The sequence below is a fragment of the Lepeophtheirus salmonis genome, chromosome 8, assembly GCF_016086655.4.
Source record: "Lepeophtheirus salmonis chromosome 8, UVic_Lsal_1.4, whole genome shotgun sequence".
In the NCBI taxonomy this organism is placed as follows: Eukaryota; Metazoa; Arthropoda; class Copepoda; order Siphonostomatoida; family Caligidae; genus Lepeophtheirus; species Lepeophtheirus salmonis.
In genome coordinates, this window is record NC_052138.2 from 29419800 (window position 1) to 29433286 (window position 13487).

The 13487-nt window shown below is 29.1% G+C and overlaps 1 protein-coding gene across 3 annotated transcripts; it reads right to left on the minus strand.

Moving 5' to 3' along the window:
* Positions 1 to 3126: 3126 nt before the first annotated feature.
* LOC121123655 (choline transporter-like protein 2) lies at positions 3127 to 7056 on the minus strand. 3 transcript variants are annotated; one of them, XR_011781541.1, is made up of 5 exons: positions 6784 to 7056; positions 6087 to 6708; positions 4980 to 5901; positions 4277 to 4920; positions 3127 to 4225 (listed from the first exon to the last, which is right to left on the minus strand). XR_011781541.1 is itself a non-coding variant. In XM_040718790.2 (4 exons), the coding sequence occupies exons 1-4, from the start codon at positions 6982 to 6984 to the stop codon at positions 4413 to 4415; spliced, it is 2253 nt and encodes a 750-aa protein (XP_040574724.1). In that variant the 5' UTR covers positions 6985 to 7056; the 3' UTR covers positions 3127 to 4412. The 3 variants fall into 3 exon arrangements, 1 of the variants encoding a protein (XP_040574724.1); XR_011781542.1 differs by having other exon boundaries at positions 3127 to 3734; positions 3821 to 4920; XM_040718790.2 differs by having other exon boundaries at positions 3127 to 4920.
* Between the last annotated feature and the right edge of the window lie 6431 nt (positions 7057 to 13487).

Genomic DNA, 13487 nt, shown 5'->3' on the forward strand with positions numbered 1-13487 from the left:
GTTTGGGGCACAATGATAACCACTTTTGGGCAATCGGGGTATTGCCACTGCATTCCATATTTTTACCCTATTAGATATATATAGTGTATATATCGTACCATGACGTAGTACTAGAGATAGATTATAGGACTCTCTCTGCGTTAGTATTGATGTCCATCACTTGTTATTGAGACTCCAAGAATAGTTGATCTACTGGAGAACTTCAATAACAGAAAACATATCTTTAAAAATTCTTCCAGTGAAGATAAAACTTCCGTCTTGCTCGTGTTGACCCAAGGGCTCTGAAAATGATTTCAGGGTCTTAAACACCGCATTCATATAAGAAGTTATCTTCCTTCAAAGATCCTGTGCCGTAAATAGTTAGGTCATCCTCGTAAAATAGAGCCATAGTTGGCATTTCATTTTAAGAAATTTAACATAGAGTTTCATGTAAATAGTCTAATACTCTAAGGAAAAAAGTTGGAGATAATTGATTTCCTTGCTTGCATCCACGAGTTATCGGGGAAAGAGCGGACAGACAAAAAATCTACACAAAAAAAAAAAAAAAAATGGGAAAGAAATAAGGTCAAATCATCTACAGCTATTGTACCGACTGATATATAGTTGTTCTTCTCACATGATTAATGATTTAATGGTTATTTTATAATATAGCTGTTAATATTTTGTTTTATTATCTTTATTAAAGAATTCAATTGAAAATTTAACTTTTAAAAATAAGTAAAAAGTTAAATAAAAACCGAATTTACTTTTTAAATATTATATACTTTAGTTAATTTTACAATACAAACTTAAATAATATTATTAGGCAATAATACATTAAAATAATAAATTATAATTAAATATGGCCAATAATCAAGACATGTGTTGCACAAACATTGTTCCTCATTTCCCTGTTTGTCTTTTTCGAGAAAGTTTTATGTGCATTTTAATACAAACTAGGCAATATTTTCGAATAATTTTTGTCTTAATATTGTAACAATATGGATATATATATATATTCAATGAGATCTTGCATGATTTTGCTTATATTTCTGAAAAATCATTCAATTTTTTGAGTTTTAATAAGGTTGCCAAATTGGATATCTTTTTGAAGACTTCCTTGATACAGCACCATAAAAATTGGCCAGTATAATCTTTTAGATGAGGATTTTTGAATATGGGTCAATATCACTAGTGTCGAAAAGAACAAAACTAGGATAGTCCAACCAAACAGCTGACATGTCTGTTTGTTTGTTTTTTATCTTGGAATGTTCAAATAAAGTAGGAATTGTGCTATGTACCAAACGTTACTATATTTGTAGAGACTTCCACAGAAACCCTTATTCTTGAAAAAAGACCCTAAAGCGAATTAAGAAAGTATGAATAATTAGAATATGGAGGAGCCCAGTGACAGCCTTTCAAAACAACCCATGTATTAAATTTTCACATCCCTTACATAGTAAAAAATAGTTGATTATATTCTAGATCCTTTGGTCCCATTTGCACGTTTGATAGCATTGATCTATAAATTCGTTCGATTTATATCTTTGGAAAAATTAATCATTTTTAAGGGTGATAAGCCAAGAGACTTTTTACTCAAAGTTGATCTATTATTAAAATACACTGCACTACACTTACCATTATCAAAAATATATAGCAATTAATAAGAGTTGGCTAATTATGTTAAATAAGCTCACCATTTTAAGCCATCAGAAAAGAGAAGGGAAAAAACATACTCATCTTCTACTGAGTGTTCACTCTTTCCCTTGAGCCCTTTACTCAAACCTATCTCATCAGCAGACTTGTATATAATAAGTAAAAATATAAGAAACTTAAAATTATCGCTAAAATCCTGGCAATTTGTTTGGAAGGAGAACAGCTTAGCTGTTATCACATTTGATTAGATCAGCTGCAATCAATCGTGGGAGGAAGGAAATAAACACAAATACCACTCTTTATATCCCAAGTAAATATATGCTGGAATTACTTCGAAATCGATCCTCAATCTTATCACGGCGTTATCTCATTAGCGCACAAAAAAAGACAACAACAAAAAACAGTGCATTTTGTGTCAGCTATCGACTCTCTTGTCTCACTTGACTTGTCATGGTTAGTTCATAACTTATTCTTTTTGATAGATAAAGGAAGTAGTAAGTTAAACTAATTCTAATAACCAACTATAAACTGATACTATCCTTTGATTTTGATCTTTTGAAATTACATAGTTATTATGTATTTATGATTATTAAAACAGTAGGTATTTGAACTTTTTAATATGCCACAGAATATTTATATTTTAGTAATTTGTATTAAAATTGCCAAAAATTACAACCATCAGTCATATTAATCATGCATGAAATATTAAATTCTTACATTATACTCATATCAAGTACTGTAAATCCTTCATTTAAAAATATTCATCTTATTTTGGTGGTTACAACTTGTACAAAATCGCATCTTGTACACAACATATATATTTATTGGCCATTTTGAATGGCCAATGAAGCTATTAAGAAATTTGGCTACCATATAGAAATTCCAAAGTATAGATCAGAGAGAATAGGATTGATGCAATGTGAATAAAACATTATTAACCATTATTAATATACAGTACCGAAAAAATAATATTTAGGATTTCAATAGTATGAAATTTATTTATAATATATACTCGTAAATATACGAGTATGTAATTAATTTTAAAACATATGGAGAAATAATATGACAATTTTATCGAGAATTACTTAAAAGATAAATTGTAGTTGGTATGACAGACTTGTTTGGCTAATTATCAAATGATTTGGAGCCGTTTTTAAGCTTATTTTTGGAGAAAAGGTTGCGTGCTTCAATAAAAGTTACGACGTGTTATAACTCGCGACGAAGTGATTACTTTATAATTAGATAGTCACTTCTCAAGAATTAAATAATAATAATAATAATAGCTTTAGAAAATAAAAAAAATATGTTGAGATTGCACTACAAAATGTCTTTTTCGCGTTTTTTGTCATATTTTATGCAACATTAGTCATTAGTTAAAATCTTGGAAAATGACAGAATTTATAATACTGAGAATAAGGAAAATGTAATGCCACCCTAATAAGATTTTCAGGACGTTGTGAAAAGGTTAATCAATATTTTTAAATCATGAAAGAGATTTTAAGCTATTGTTGTATTCAAGAAATAGGTAGAATAGTCTGTTTAATAAGGTACAGATGTTTATTGAGGTAAAAACACATAAGAATGTCACAATAGAGATTAATAGTGACATATCCCTCAAGTATCAGTGTCTTTGACATGCTCCTTCTCGAAAATATAATATTGGCTCTTACACCAGTCATTGGTTGGTGAAGTTATTACTAAAAGATGTACACCGATGTTTAAAGTAAAAAATAATCCAATTCAATTGTGGCGAAGCGCCTCAATTTCTTCAGGAGGGACTCAGTTTTTAAGCTGTTGTGGAAGAGTCTGGAAAACCATATATCCGATAGAGACAACTAACTGATCCAGTCTACCTCACAGAATATCTACAAAATTCAAATTTAAGTCGTGTTGCTTGTCATTGCTCTCTAAATTTCTTGAGCCATATAGTTTTCTAGCTGGTGAAATAACTCCTTTTATTGATTAAAATTTTCCTTTAAATTTATTGGAATAGTCATAATCCATTTCCCAAAAAGGAATCACATACATAATTCACTGAGCCATTTTACTTTGTAAGGATCTTAAATTCAGATGATATCATGGGGCAATTTTGAGGGTAGCTGTTGAATAGTTTTGTTACATAGAAACCCTAATCCCTAAACTTGGGAAAAGGGAGTGATGTCTTAAATAGGACTGCAATATTTACCATTTGATAAACATGTCTTAACGACGGAATAATCACACTTAATTGTCGTCATTCCAGAATCAGTAGACTTGTATTCCATTTCTTCTGCAACAAAGATAATCTCCAACTCTTTTATTATCAACAATCCTTAACTTTCTTTAGGGCTCAGGTTATTAAAAAATTAGTCTTGAGTACTGTTTCAGAAAAGTTTGGTGTCGTATTGTATTATTACTTTGACATGTTACATTATGCTCAACCCATATTTTTTTTGTTTTGATGGACTCAAAACAAACTTTTCTCCCCATCTTCAAGATAATCATTCTTATCAGAATAAGTAGCAACATACTCTTGTGGTGTGTTGCTAAGTATAGATTTGCGAGATCAGTTATTATGAATCTGGTGTTGCAGAAAAAGTACTGACAATGCCTAAAAATAATAATAATAATATTATTATCCATCCTTATTAAAGTCGGGTACCTATATTTTTCTTTAATACAATCACAAACAAAATGCAATATAAAATGAACATTCCTTTCATTGGTTCTGAATAAAATCGTATTTGTTTGCCGCAGTATCCATGGGAATAAACGTCTCTTTAAAACAATACAAGACATTATGGCGAATTCCTGTTTTCCTTTGTCTTTGTTTCATCATTATCATTATGAACATTAGAATTTCTAATTTCTTGTAATTCAGATAATTGAGTCCTGGATTTTTTATTTATTTTGGTCATTTTTCTCATGACTTTTCTTAGTTTGATGGGCATATAGTAAGGTTTCGCCTTTGAGCCATTATTTCTTTCTAAATCTTCCAAAAAGCATAAAAATATTGTGTCCATTGCAGTGCTATATATACCAAAAAAATATGAACAAATAAGGTAGCTCCCAACACTTATAAAAACCAGAGGCATAAGACCATGATAATCGTACCAGATTCTTAAAATCCAGAATGAAGAAAATGTGACAAATGAAACAATTGCTAACTTTACTGAAAAGAGTGCAAAATCAACAGTAGTATTTGAAATCGTTGCTCGCCCCTCATTTCTGATTATCAAATTGTACGCCTCATTACCGGATGTCAAAAGATTTGTACTTCTAACAGCACATACGATATATGCGTTCCTAATACATAATAATTATTATTTAAGTAAAATTAATAACAAACTTGCTAAAATACCTACCTCGTTATATATTTCAAAAATACTTCAAAGCATTCGAAACAACATCGACACAAAAACTCAAAGATTCTTCTTATTACAAGACTGCTATTCCTTGCTGACCCGACCATAAATCTAATAAGTAGTCTCGGTAACCTAAGGGGTGTTATAAATAATGAACCAAATGCTAGAGTGCCACAATGAAAAATATTGACTTGATACAAGCTTAAAAAAAGTTGAGTATTTGGAGCTGATTCTTTATCCCATGTCCAATACCATTTCGAAAAAACTCCAGATAACACCATTTGTGAATGGCCCATGCAAAAATTAGTACACCAATAAAGCAAAAAAATATTATAACAGTAGACCATTAATAATTGAATGGATATTTGAAACTCAGTAAATTGACACAAAAGTTCAGGACATAGTCTTTTACATTTTAAATCAAATGCTTTTGGATTACATTTGTCACCAGGTTGAAATCCGATATTTGTATCTGGATTTTCACACTTGCAAGATGGAATGGAGCTCTTCATATTAAATTCTGTACTTAAAACCTTGAATGAAGGAAGACTCATGGAACACCAAGTAACTATGATGAGTCCAAACCAGAAAATTATACCTATTTGGAAAGCTATAGGCAAAACAGGATATATAGATGTTAAAAACATTTGATGTACTGCTTTTCCAATGATCTCAATAAATTTTATGGCTAGTTTTAATTTTTTTCGGAGTGTATAGGCTACTACTATAACAAGTAGCAATAAAATGCACAAGATAGACATCACAAAAATCCATATCCAAGTTAAAGAAAAAATTCGTTGCAGATAGTCTTGAGTATATACAATTTTGAAAATAGTTGCAGAATTAGCTTGATTTTGATAACTCCATTTTACCTTAATAGCATTTAGTGTTAAAACTGTCGCTATTAAAACCACAAGCCATACTGAAATAAATAAAAAAAGTGTTCTCTAAAACCAATGTTGAAACAAACAAAAACATACAAAAAAAAAAACTGTTGTTAAAATAAAGCATCATTAAAAATATTCATTCATTTACCCTTAAAATCAAAATACGTATAAGATATTAATATTTGTCAGATGAAAAATATATATTTTAAAAACTACGTACTTAAGCTTGCCCAAATCAATACTTTAGCCAAGAAACGTAACATAATGATCCATAAGAAACTTATTACTCCTGTGAACAAAAATGCTCCGAGTACTAAAGTCCAGACTGCATAGAGATCATTGAAGAATCTCTCCACAAAAAACTTGGAGGAAATATATGATCCAAATGAAGAAACAGATTTTATTAAGTCGTCTCCATTAATTTGAATTTGTTCTATTGAAGAAGATACAACTATTTGACTCTTCAATTTGTCGATGCTAGAATCATTAAAACGTGGTAGACATACTTTGAAAAAATGATAGCTTGGTACTGTCCATGAAGGGCAGAATTCTTGTTCAGTTAAACTTGGAGCTGATAGAGTCTCCCATTGTTTATTTGACATTGGAGCACAAAATTTTTTAAAATGTGTTTTTACACCAATATCCGTCATTGTTTCTAGATCATTAAAAACGGAATAAGAATACAAGGGACATTGCTTGACACATATTTGCCTTGATGGACATCCATATGTAATAACCTTTGAGTTTAAACATCTTGTAAAGTCAAAATGAAACAGGTATTTACGATTTGAATTTCTTCCTCGGCCGCATTGCCTTCCAAAACTATTTATCGGGTGAAATATCTGAAAAAAAAAAAAACAAACCCATCCGCTATTTTACATTGAATGCTCTCTATCTATAAAGTTAATAAAACTCACCCGCTCTGGATCACCATATATTACTCCAAATACTCCAATTGCAATCCAGCATGAAACAGCAATGAAAAATAAAAGGAAGCAACATGTATCGGTACAATTCCTTCGTTTATGAGGTCCTTGGGATTTTGGATCAAACTCGAAAGGTCGCCCATATAAGTTATTCGATTCAACTGAATGAGCTAAATCAATTAAACTTGGCATTTTGAAAAGTTTTGTCTCTTTTTAGCCATTCTATACATATAAAGTATAATATATATTTTATTTATAACAATCCACTTTAATAATGACATGTTTTGGCGTATATTTAAAAATAATAATTTATAAATTATAAATATAATTTTGACTTAATAATGACTGTATTATGAGTCCAAATACTTTAATATCCTTCCATTCTTCTTAATATTGTGTAGATTGAATAATCTAATTACCTTATTTTTTTGAATAATATTTTGAAATCTTATTATATTTTTTTACACCAACATAACTTAATAAATATTTTTAGCAATCAAATTATAAACCGTTACGGTTCTACCAATTTGAATATTATCATATTATTTTTTACATTAAAAATGAAAGTCTATAAAAAGTTTGAGAAATTTAATATCTGATTTTATAATGTAATACATTTACCATAATTCAATTTCATGAAAGTACATTTTATGGACTATTTAATTGTACACAAGAGGGATCCCTATTTTTGAAATGAAATAGTATGAATGTCCCCATTTAAAGTATGAATTAAAGTATACAAAAAATATTTTGGCTTCACTCTAAGTCTTTCAAGAACCCATCATTTAAAGTTTATTGGGTAATTTTAGAATGAGATTGCGTGAATATATTGATTTTACATGTGCCCGCACAAATTCAGGAAACACTATCAAATAGTCAAACAAGTCCATAATTCGGGAACAGAGCTCCTACCTCCCTGGCGAACTACCCCTTGGACCCTTTATCTCCCATTCTTTTCTATCATCATTATTTAGAAGTACAGTTAGTAAATTATAGAGGGCCAAAGTCATAAATGAATGTTATGGTACTTTGGAGCGGTTGTTGAACAATGAAACTTCAAAGTTCGAATAGAAAAGTAATTATGAGTTCCATAAATAATTGAAATTTTAATACTAAAATATAAACATTTTCAATTAAAATAGTTACTTATCCTGATTGTTCCCCCATAGGCCTGACATATAAAGTGCAATACATATTTATATTATTTTCTATTCTAATATCCTTAAACGCATAATAAAAAAATGTTAAAACATTGTGTGTTAGTAGGTTATTTATACGATCAATTTAGGGATCGATTATATTCAACGAGTGTGTACATGATGTTATAATAAATGTCTGAGATGGGATTTTCGGTTAAGTTCTTAAATACTGTGATATAGAGTCGTGTATATCTAAAATAAATAGGTTAATTATATTTAATTTTTAATATATGTGTTTAAACATTACCGAAGTGAAATATAAGTCCCAAATCTTCTCAAGTAATATCAACGGCATATTTGTAATGGACAGTTTCAAAATACTTAGATACATATCATTTTTGATAATACATTCTACTTGGTAAACTCATATGCATTTTGTACAATTATAAGATTGTAATAATTGAGTTCTTATACTAGACTCAATGTTATAATATTTGTCGTAGTTGTAATTTTTTCTCAACATCATGTGATATTTTAAGCAACTATTCCATTTTTATAAACATTAATTTCCTTGAAGTAATAATTAGGCCTGATGAGTTATTTACTCACGGAGTCGGTTTGGAAGACAGAAAATATGCACATTTTATATTTATCTATTATTTGGAGTCACAAATTTTAAAATAACTGCATATTTGGAGCTGGGGTCTCTAAATATTATAAATTCAACCTCAATAAACTATTCGAATCACACTCTAGAAATTAAATTTTCAGTCCCTAAAATATTAAATTAACATAAACAATTTTATTACAAACATCTAATAATCAATTATTCTTAATTTATAGTTTAAAATAATATTTTGTGAACTTGGCTCTGAATCCAAACATTTGAATTATGTGACTCCAAATTCATTTGACTAATTGTAAAAATATATCGACTTTATGAATTAATCACATTAGTATTGAAAGATCAATCGAAGAGTAATATTTCATATTAATTAGTTATTTGAATGAAACATACTCCATAATTATCTTTTACAAACACAAACTGAAGTTGTTACTTTATTTTTGAAGGGCAAATTCATCAGTTTAAATAATTGATTCAATAGTTTAGTTCAGTAAAAATAATATAATACCCTGAATACAAAAATGAAATGCACATTTACTTACTACAATATGATAGATACAATTATAATATTAAATACAATAATTTTTTGATTTAAATACATACAATGAATTTAAAAATACATTAAACAGTTTTTTCACTCTTGTATTTACTCCAAAATCACTATGTATCTTGCGTTTGCTATTTTCTTGCACAATAACCGAGGAACTTTTAACTATGAAATTGGACGTTTTCTTAGCTATTAATTAAATCAATTTAAAATCATATTATAATTTTAATAATTACATATCATTTAAACACAAGGTCCATTGTATATATTAGTTTTCATCTACCCTTATTGATGGTGAGGAGCAAAATTTGCAAATTTTAACTTTTTGGTATACGAGACATTAGAAAAAATAAATTCCTCAATCTTCGTAATCAATTATTTTGGTTCCATATTACAGTAAATAAGCGATGATTTGATGAATTAACTTTATTTGACCTCACAATATACACAAGCATTGCCACTGGAAGCTTTTTATGATTTAGATAAGGATAAAAAGTAAGCTCTTGCTCTAAAAAAACTTAATTGGATATTTGATAAATTATTGAGTTGATTGGAGGAGTGAAACGTGTCTATTTGTTCATTTAATAATTCCAATGATTTACTGTGTCCTGCTTTAGAAGAGACCTAATTGGTATTTCACCTTTAGAAAGATTAAGGAGTGTGTTTCGGGTATAAATATTGATGGAACTATATATACCTTTTGTAGTTTGCTTCTTTTCATTAGTCCATGACATGTAAACCGGCAGGATTTGTTATCCAATAGGTCGTCTTCAAAATCCTTATTCATAAATGTAATGAGGCCACACATGAATTCTAGTAGTTGTCTTATCATTTCTACATATATCTTTAACCCATAGCTTCCAAAGATTTTGGAGTGTCGTTTCCACTCTTGCAGCTTACGACACAGCATTAATCAGAGTAAGGAAAAATTCATTATACTACAATTCCTGTTTTGATCTAATGGAGCATGGAGAAGCTCGTCTTTGTAGAGGCTACTTTCTTATTCGAACTCAAAAGGAGTATTGCACAACAAACGTTCCTAAAATGACAACATTCATTTATGACTTTTGCCTTCTATGGCTTATTAGCTGTACTTCTCAATAATAACGATAAAAAAGGATGGTAACAAAGGGGTCAGGGGGTATAAATGGCCCGGAAAGGGAAATGTTATAATACAATATCGAATAAAATATTATGTAAATTTTTATAATATGTAATTTATTTTAAAAATGTGGAAGAAATAATATAACAGTGATAGTTTGCTATGATTAACTTATTTGGCGAACTATCAGATGATTTCGGCCTTTTCTCTCTATTTCTTTTAGGATGAAAGGTTGCGTGATATAATAAAGATAACAAAGTGCCAATAATTCAAGTCCTGATAAAAATCCACAGTTGTTCACAAACATTTCAAATATTAAGGAAAAAAATATCAAAAATCTACAACTATCCACATAAATCTAAATTTTATGGAAAAAAAACTCAAAAATGCATAGCTATTCACCATATATATTTATTTTATATTGCATTTTTAAATCAATTTACACCAAAGATAGGCGATAATTCTTTTTTAAAGGGATATGTAAACACTGCTTTTAAATAATGAACAAAAAAGAAGAAAGAGCACGCTCAACAGCCACTTTTCCTTTTCTAATCTCCATTTTTTTTTTGTCATATCTTTATTTAAAATATGAAATCGTATCTATAAGTTATAATTTGTCACATCAAATAAATATTAACTATTACATGGTAACAGTCCTTATTCCTTTTCTTCTTAATGTTTTAATATTCATCTTACTGATAGGGAAGTAAATTACATATATCTATAGTCTTGAACGGAGATAGCGGCACCTGTTTATTTTTTTATTATGTTCTTCATTGCTTCTGCCCAAGAGAATGGTCATAATGTTTATCGTATATTAATTCCATCCACAAGAGCCCATCATTTTTGGAGGTTTTTTTCTTGTCATGGAACATGCCAGCAATATCCAGTGAGCATCTAAATTTATTGCTCCAAGTCCACCTTTATATATTCTGTCGTTTTTTATGTTTTTAGGTCGCCTTACGTATTTTTTTTCACATATTTTCGCAGATTTTTGACTTATCGTATGGTTGTAGTTTGTTACTTTGAACCAATGGTTCCGCGAATGAATTTATATTTGATTTAACACTTTTATTCTGTCTATTAGGTTCAGATTGTGCTTTTTACCGGATAATATACGTTTTTGAAGAGCATTTTCCATATATGTGGTATCCCTTTAGTATATACTAGATTTGTTCACTATAATTCCCAAAAGATCCACCTCCTCTTTTTCCTGCATTTTCAAGTTATTTAAATCTGTTTATTTCTAGCATAGTTGTCATATATGTAGATTTAAAAAAATGAAAAGAAGTAGAAAAAAGTTTTTTAAAAGTTATAAAAAGTGTAGAAGTGTATTTTCTTGCTTCTATTCGTTACTATTATTCTCATTTTTTAATAAAAACTTTATTTGGATTACAAATTGTATACCTAGTAATTATTCGATTATTATTTACTAAATTTGGTTCCTACGTGGGTTTTTGTAATCATCATCAAATTATTACAAACATTCTATGTATTTTTTTCAAAATTTACATATTCCTTTAAAAAATATTATTATTTTTTATAAAATATAAGAAATTATAATTTAAATAAATAAAAAATTCAATCCAAAATCTTCATTTTATAATTTATACGACATTCGTATTAAATTCCTGATGCCTAAAAAGAGGAATAAAAATAGTTAATTGATTTCCTAAGATGTGGTATTTCAAAATATGTACCTGCAATTTTTTTAATATTTTTTAATGTCTTACTTCACATTATATAAGAATACATCATAATAAATTGGGTAATTACATTTAATACACAAATATAAATAAACATTATAGTTTGAAAATAGTATAATTAATATTATCTCAAAGATAAAATGGATATCAAGTTACACCTTGGGATATCTCAAACATAAGCAGCAGAAACCTAGAACTGTTTTTAAGGTCATACAGTTTTAAATACGAGCCTGTCAAAAATTAAGTACATATATGATTAATAAAAATATATTTAGTTCTATAAAGAACTATTAATTGAAAAAATGAAATATTGAAATATATGGTACCGGGGGGGAACTAGAAACTTACACACATGGAAAGAAAAAAGAATATAGCCAGCCATACTTAAATTATACATTTAGTTAAAATCTTTAGTAATCCTTTTCTGTTACAAAACCAATGTCAAATTGATTTATTGTATTCAGCCGCCATTGTTCTCACATATGGTGAAAAACTATATATGTGAAAAGAGTTATAAGTATAAATAAAGTTCAGATCTATAACAACCCACTCATCCTCGACGGAGGCCTTCAAAGTTCGGTTGGTGTATGCTACAGGCCCTCTTCTCGATGTGTGGCCGGAAATAAGAGTCGAGGGGATTAACATCCGGACCTTTCCCGGAGCCCTTCTTCCTCTCTGTGGTCTTGTTGTGGTCAAGCCTCTTTTTAACATTGTAGAGGGTTTTAAGAACCATTCCTGTCATCCTGTCTACCTTTGTTAGAGTTTGAATTGCACGAAGAAGAGTTTATACCATAAGCCTTGAATCTCACTGCGACTTAAAGAAATAAAAAAGCAACAGGTGTTTGAGATACATGGCTACATATACTGCTACAAACAGTTCTAATTTTCTCATACAGATCAAATCAATATAATACAAGTGTGGAAGAAAAAAAAAAATATTTTGCATACATTATTTACTTTGTAACTTAAAGGCCATATCAGTTGCAGAGTGCCACAATTTTCCTGGGGAGGCCATTTGAATATTTAAGCACTCCTATACTACAAATGTACAAAAGTATTTATTAAAAAAAAAGTTCGGATCTTTCTTTGATTTGGCTTTTATTTGACCTTTTTTTAAGGGAAGATATACATTTTATTTCTCAAACGGACTTTTTTAACAGATGGGTTCACATTTTATTGAATGACACATTTTTTTTTTGTAAATATATATATTTTTTTAAATACCTTTTTTTATAAAAGGTCTATCTTTAAAAAATGGATAATACGTATCCTTGTTTACCATGGAAGAACTATTTTAAAACAAAATTGATTTCTAATTTTAATTTCTTAATTTTTCCCCGAATTGTGCACCCTTTTCACCTTTGGAGACCTATAAAATATTTATCGCTGTGACGGTCATGGACCCCGTGACTAAGGATGGGCACGTTTGGTCAAATAAATTACTTTTTTGAGATTAAAAAAGGAAAACGGTTGTTGCGTGTTCTCTTTCTTCTTTCTTATTCATTAATAATTATTGTACAACATCCCCCTCTAATAAAATTCAATATTGAATATAATTAATTTTAGTAGTCAAATG

What these genes read in the sequence shown, in the direction of transcription:
- LOC121123655 (XM_040718790.2), bottom strand. Translation starts at nt 6,984, where the DNA reads ATGCCAAGTTTAATTGATTTAGCTCATTCAGTTGAATCGAATAACTTA. An exon ending in TATATGGTGATCCAGAGCGG is followed by an intron (nt 6,709 to 6,783) that starts GTGAGTTTTATT and finishes TTTTTTTTTCAG; the next exon opens with ATATTTCACCCGATAAATAG. An exon ending in ATTGATTTGGGCAAGCTTAA is followed by an intron (nt 5,902 to 6,086) that starts GTACGTAGTTTT and finishes TATTTATTTCAG; the next exon opens with TATGGCTTGTGGTTTTAATA.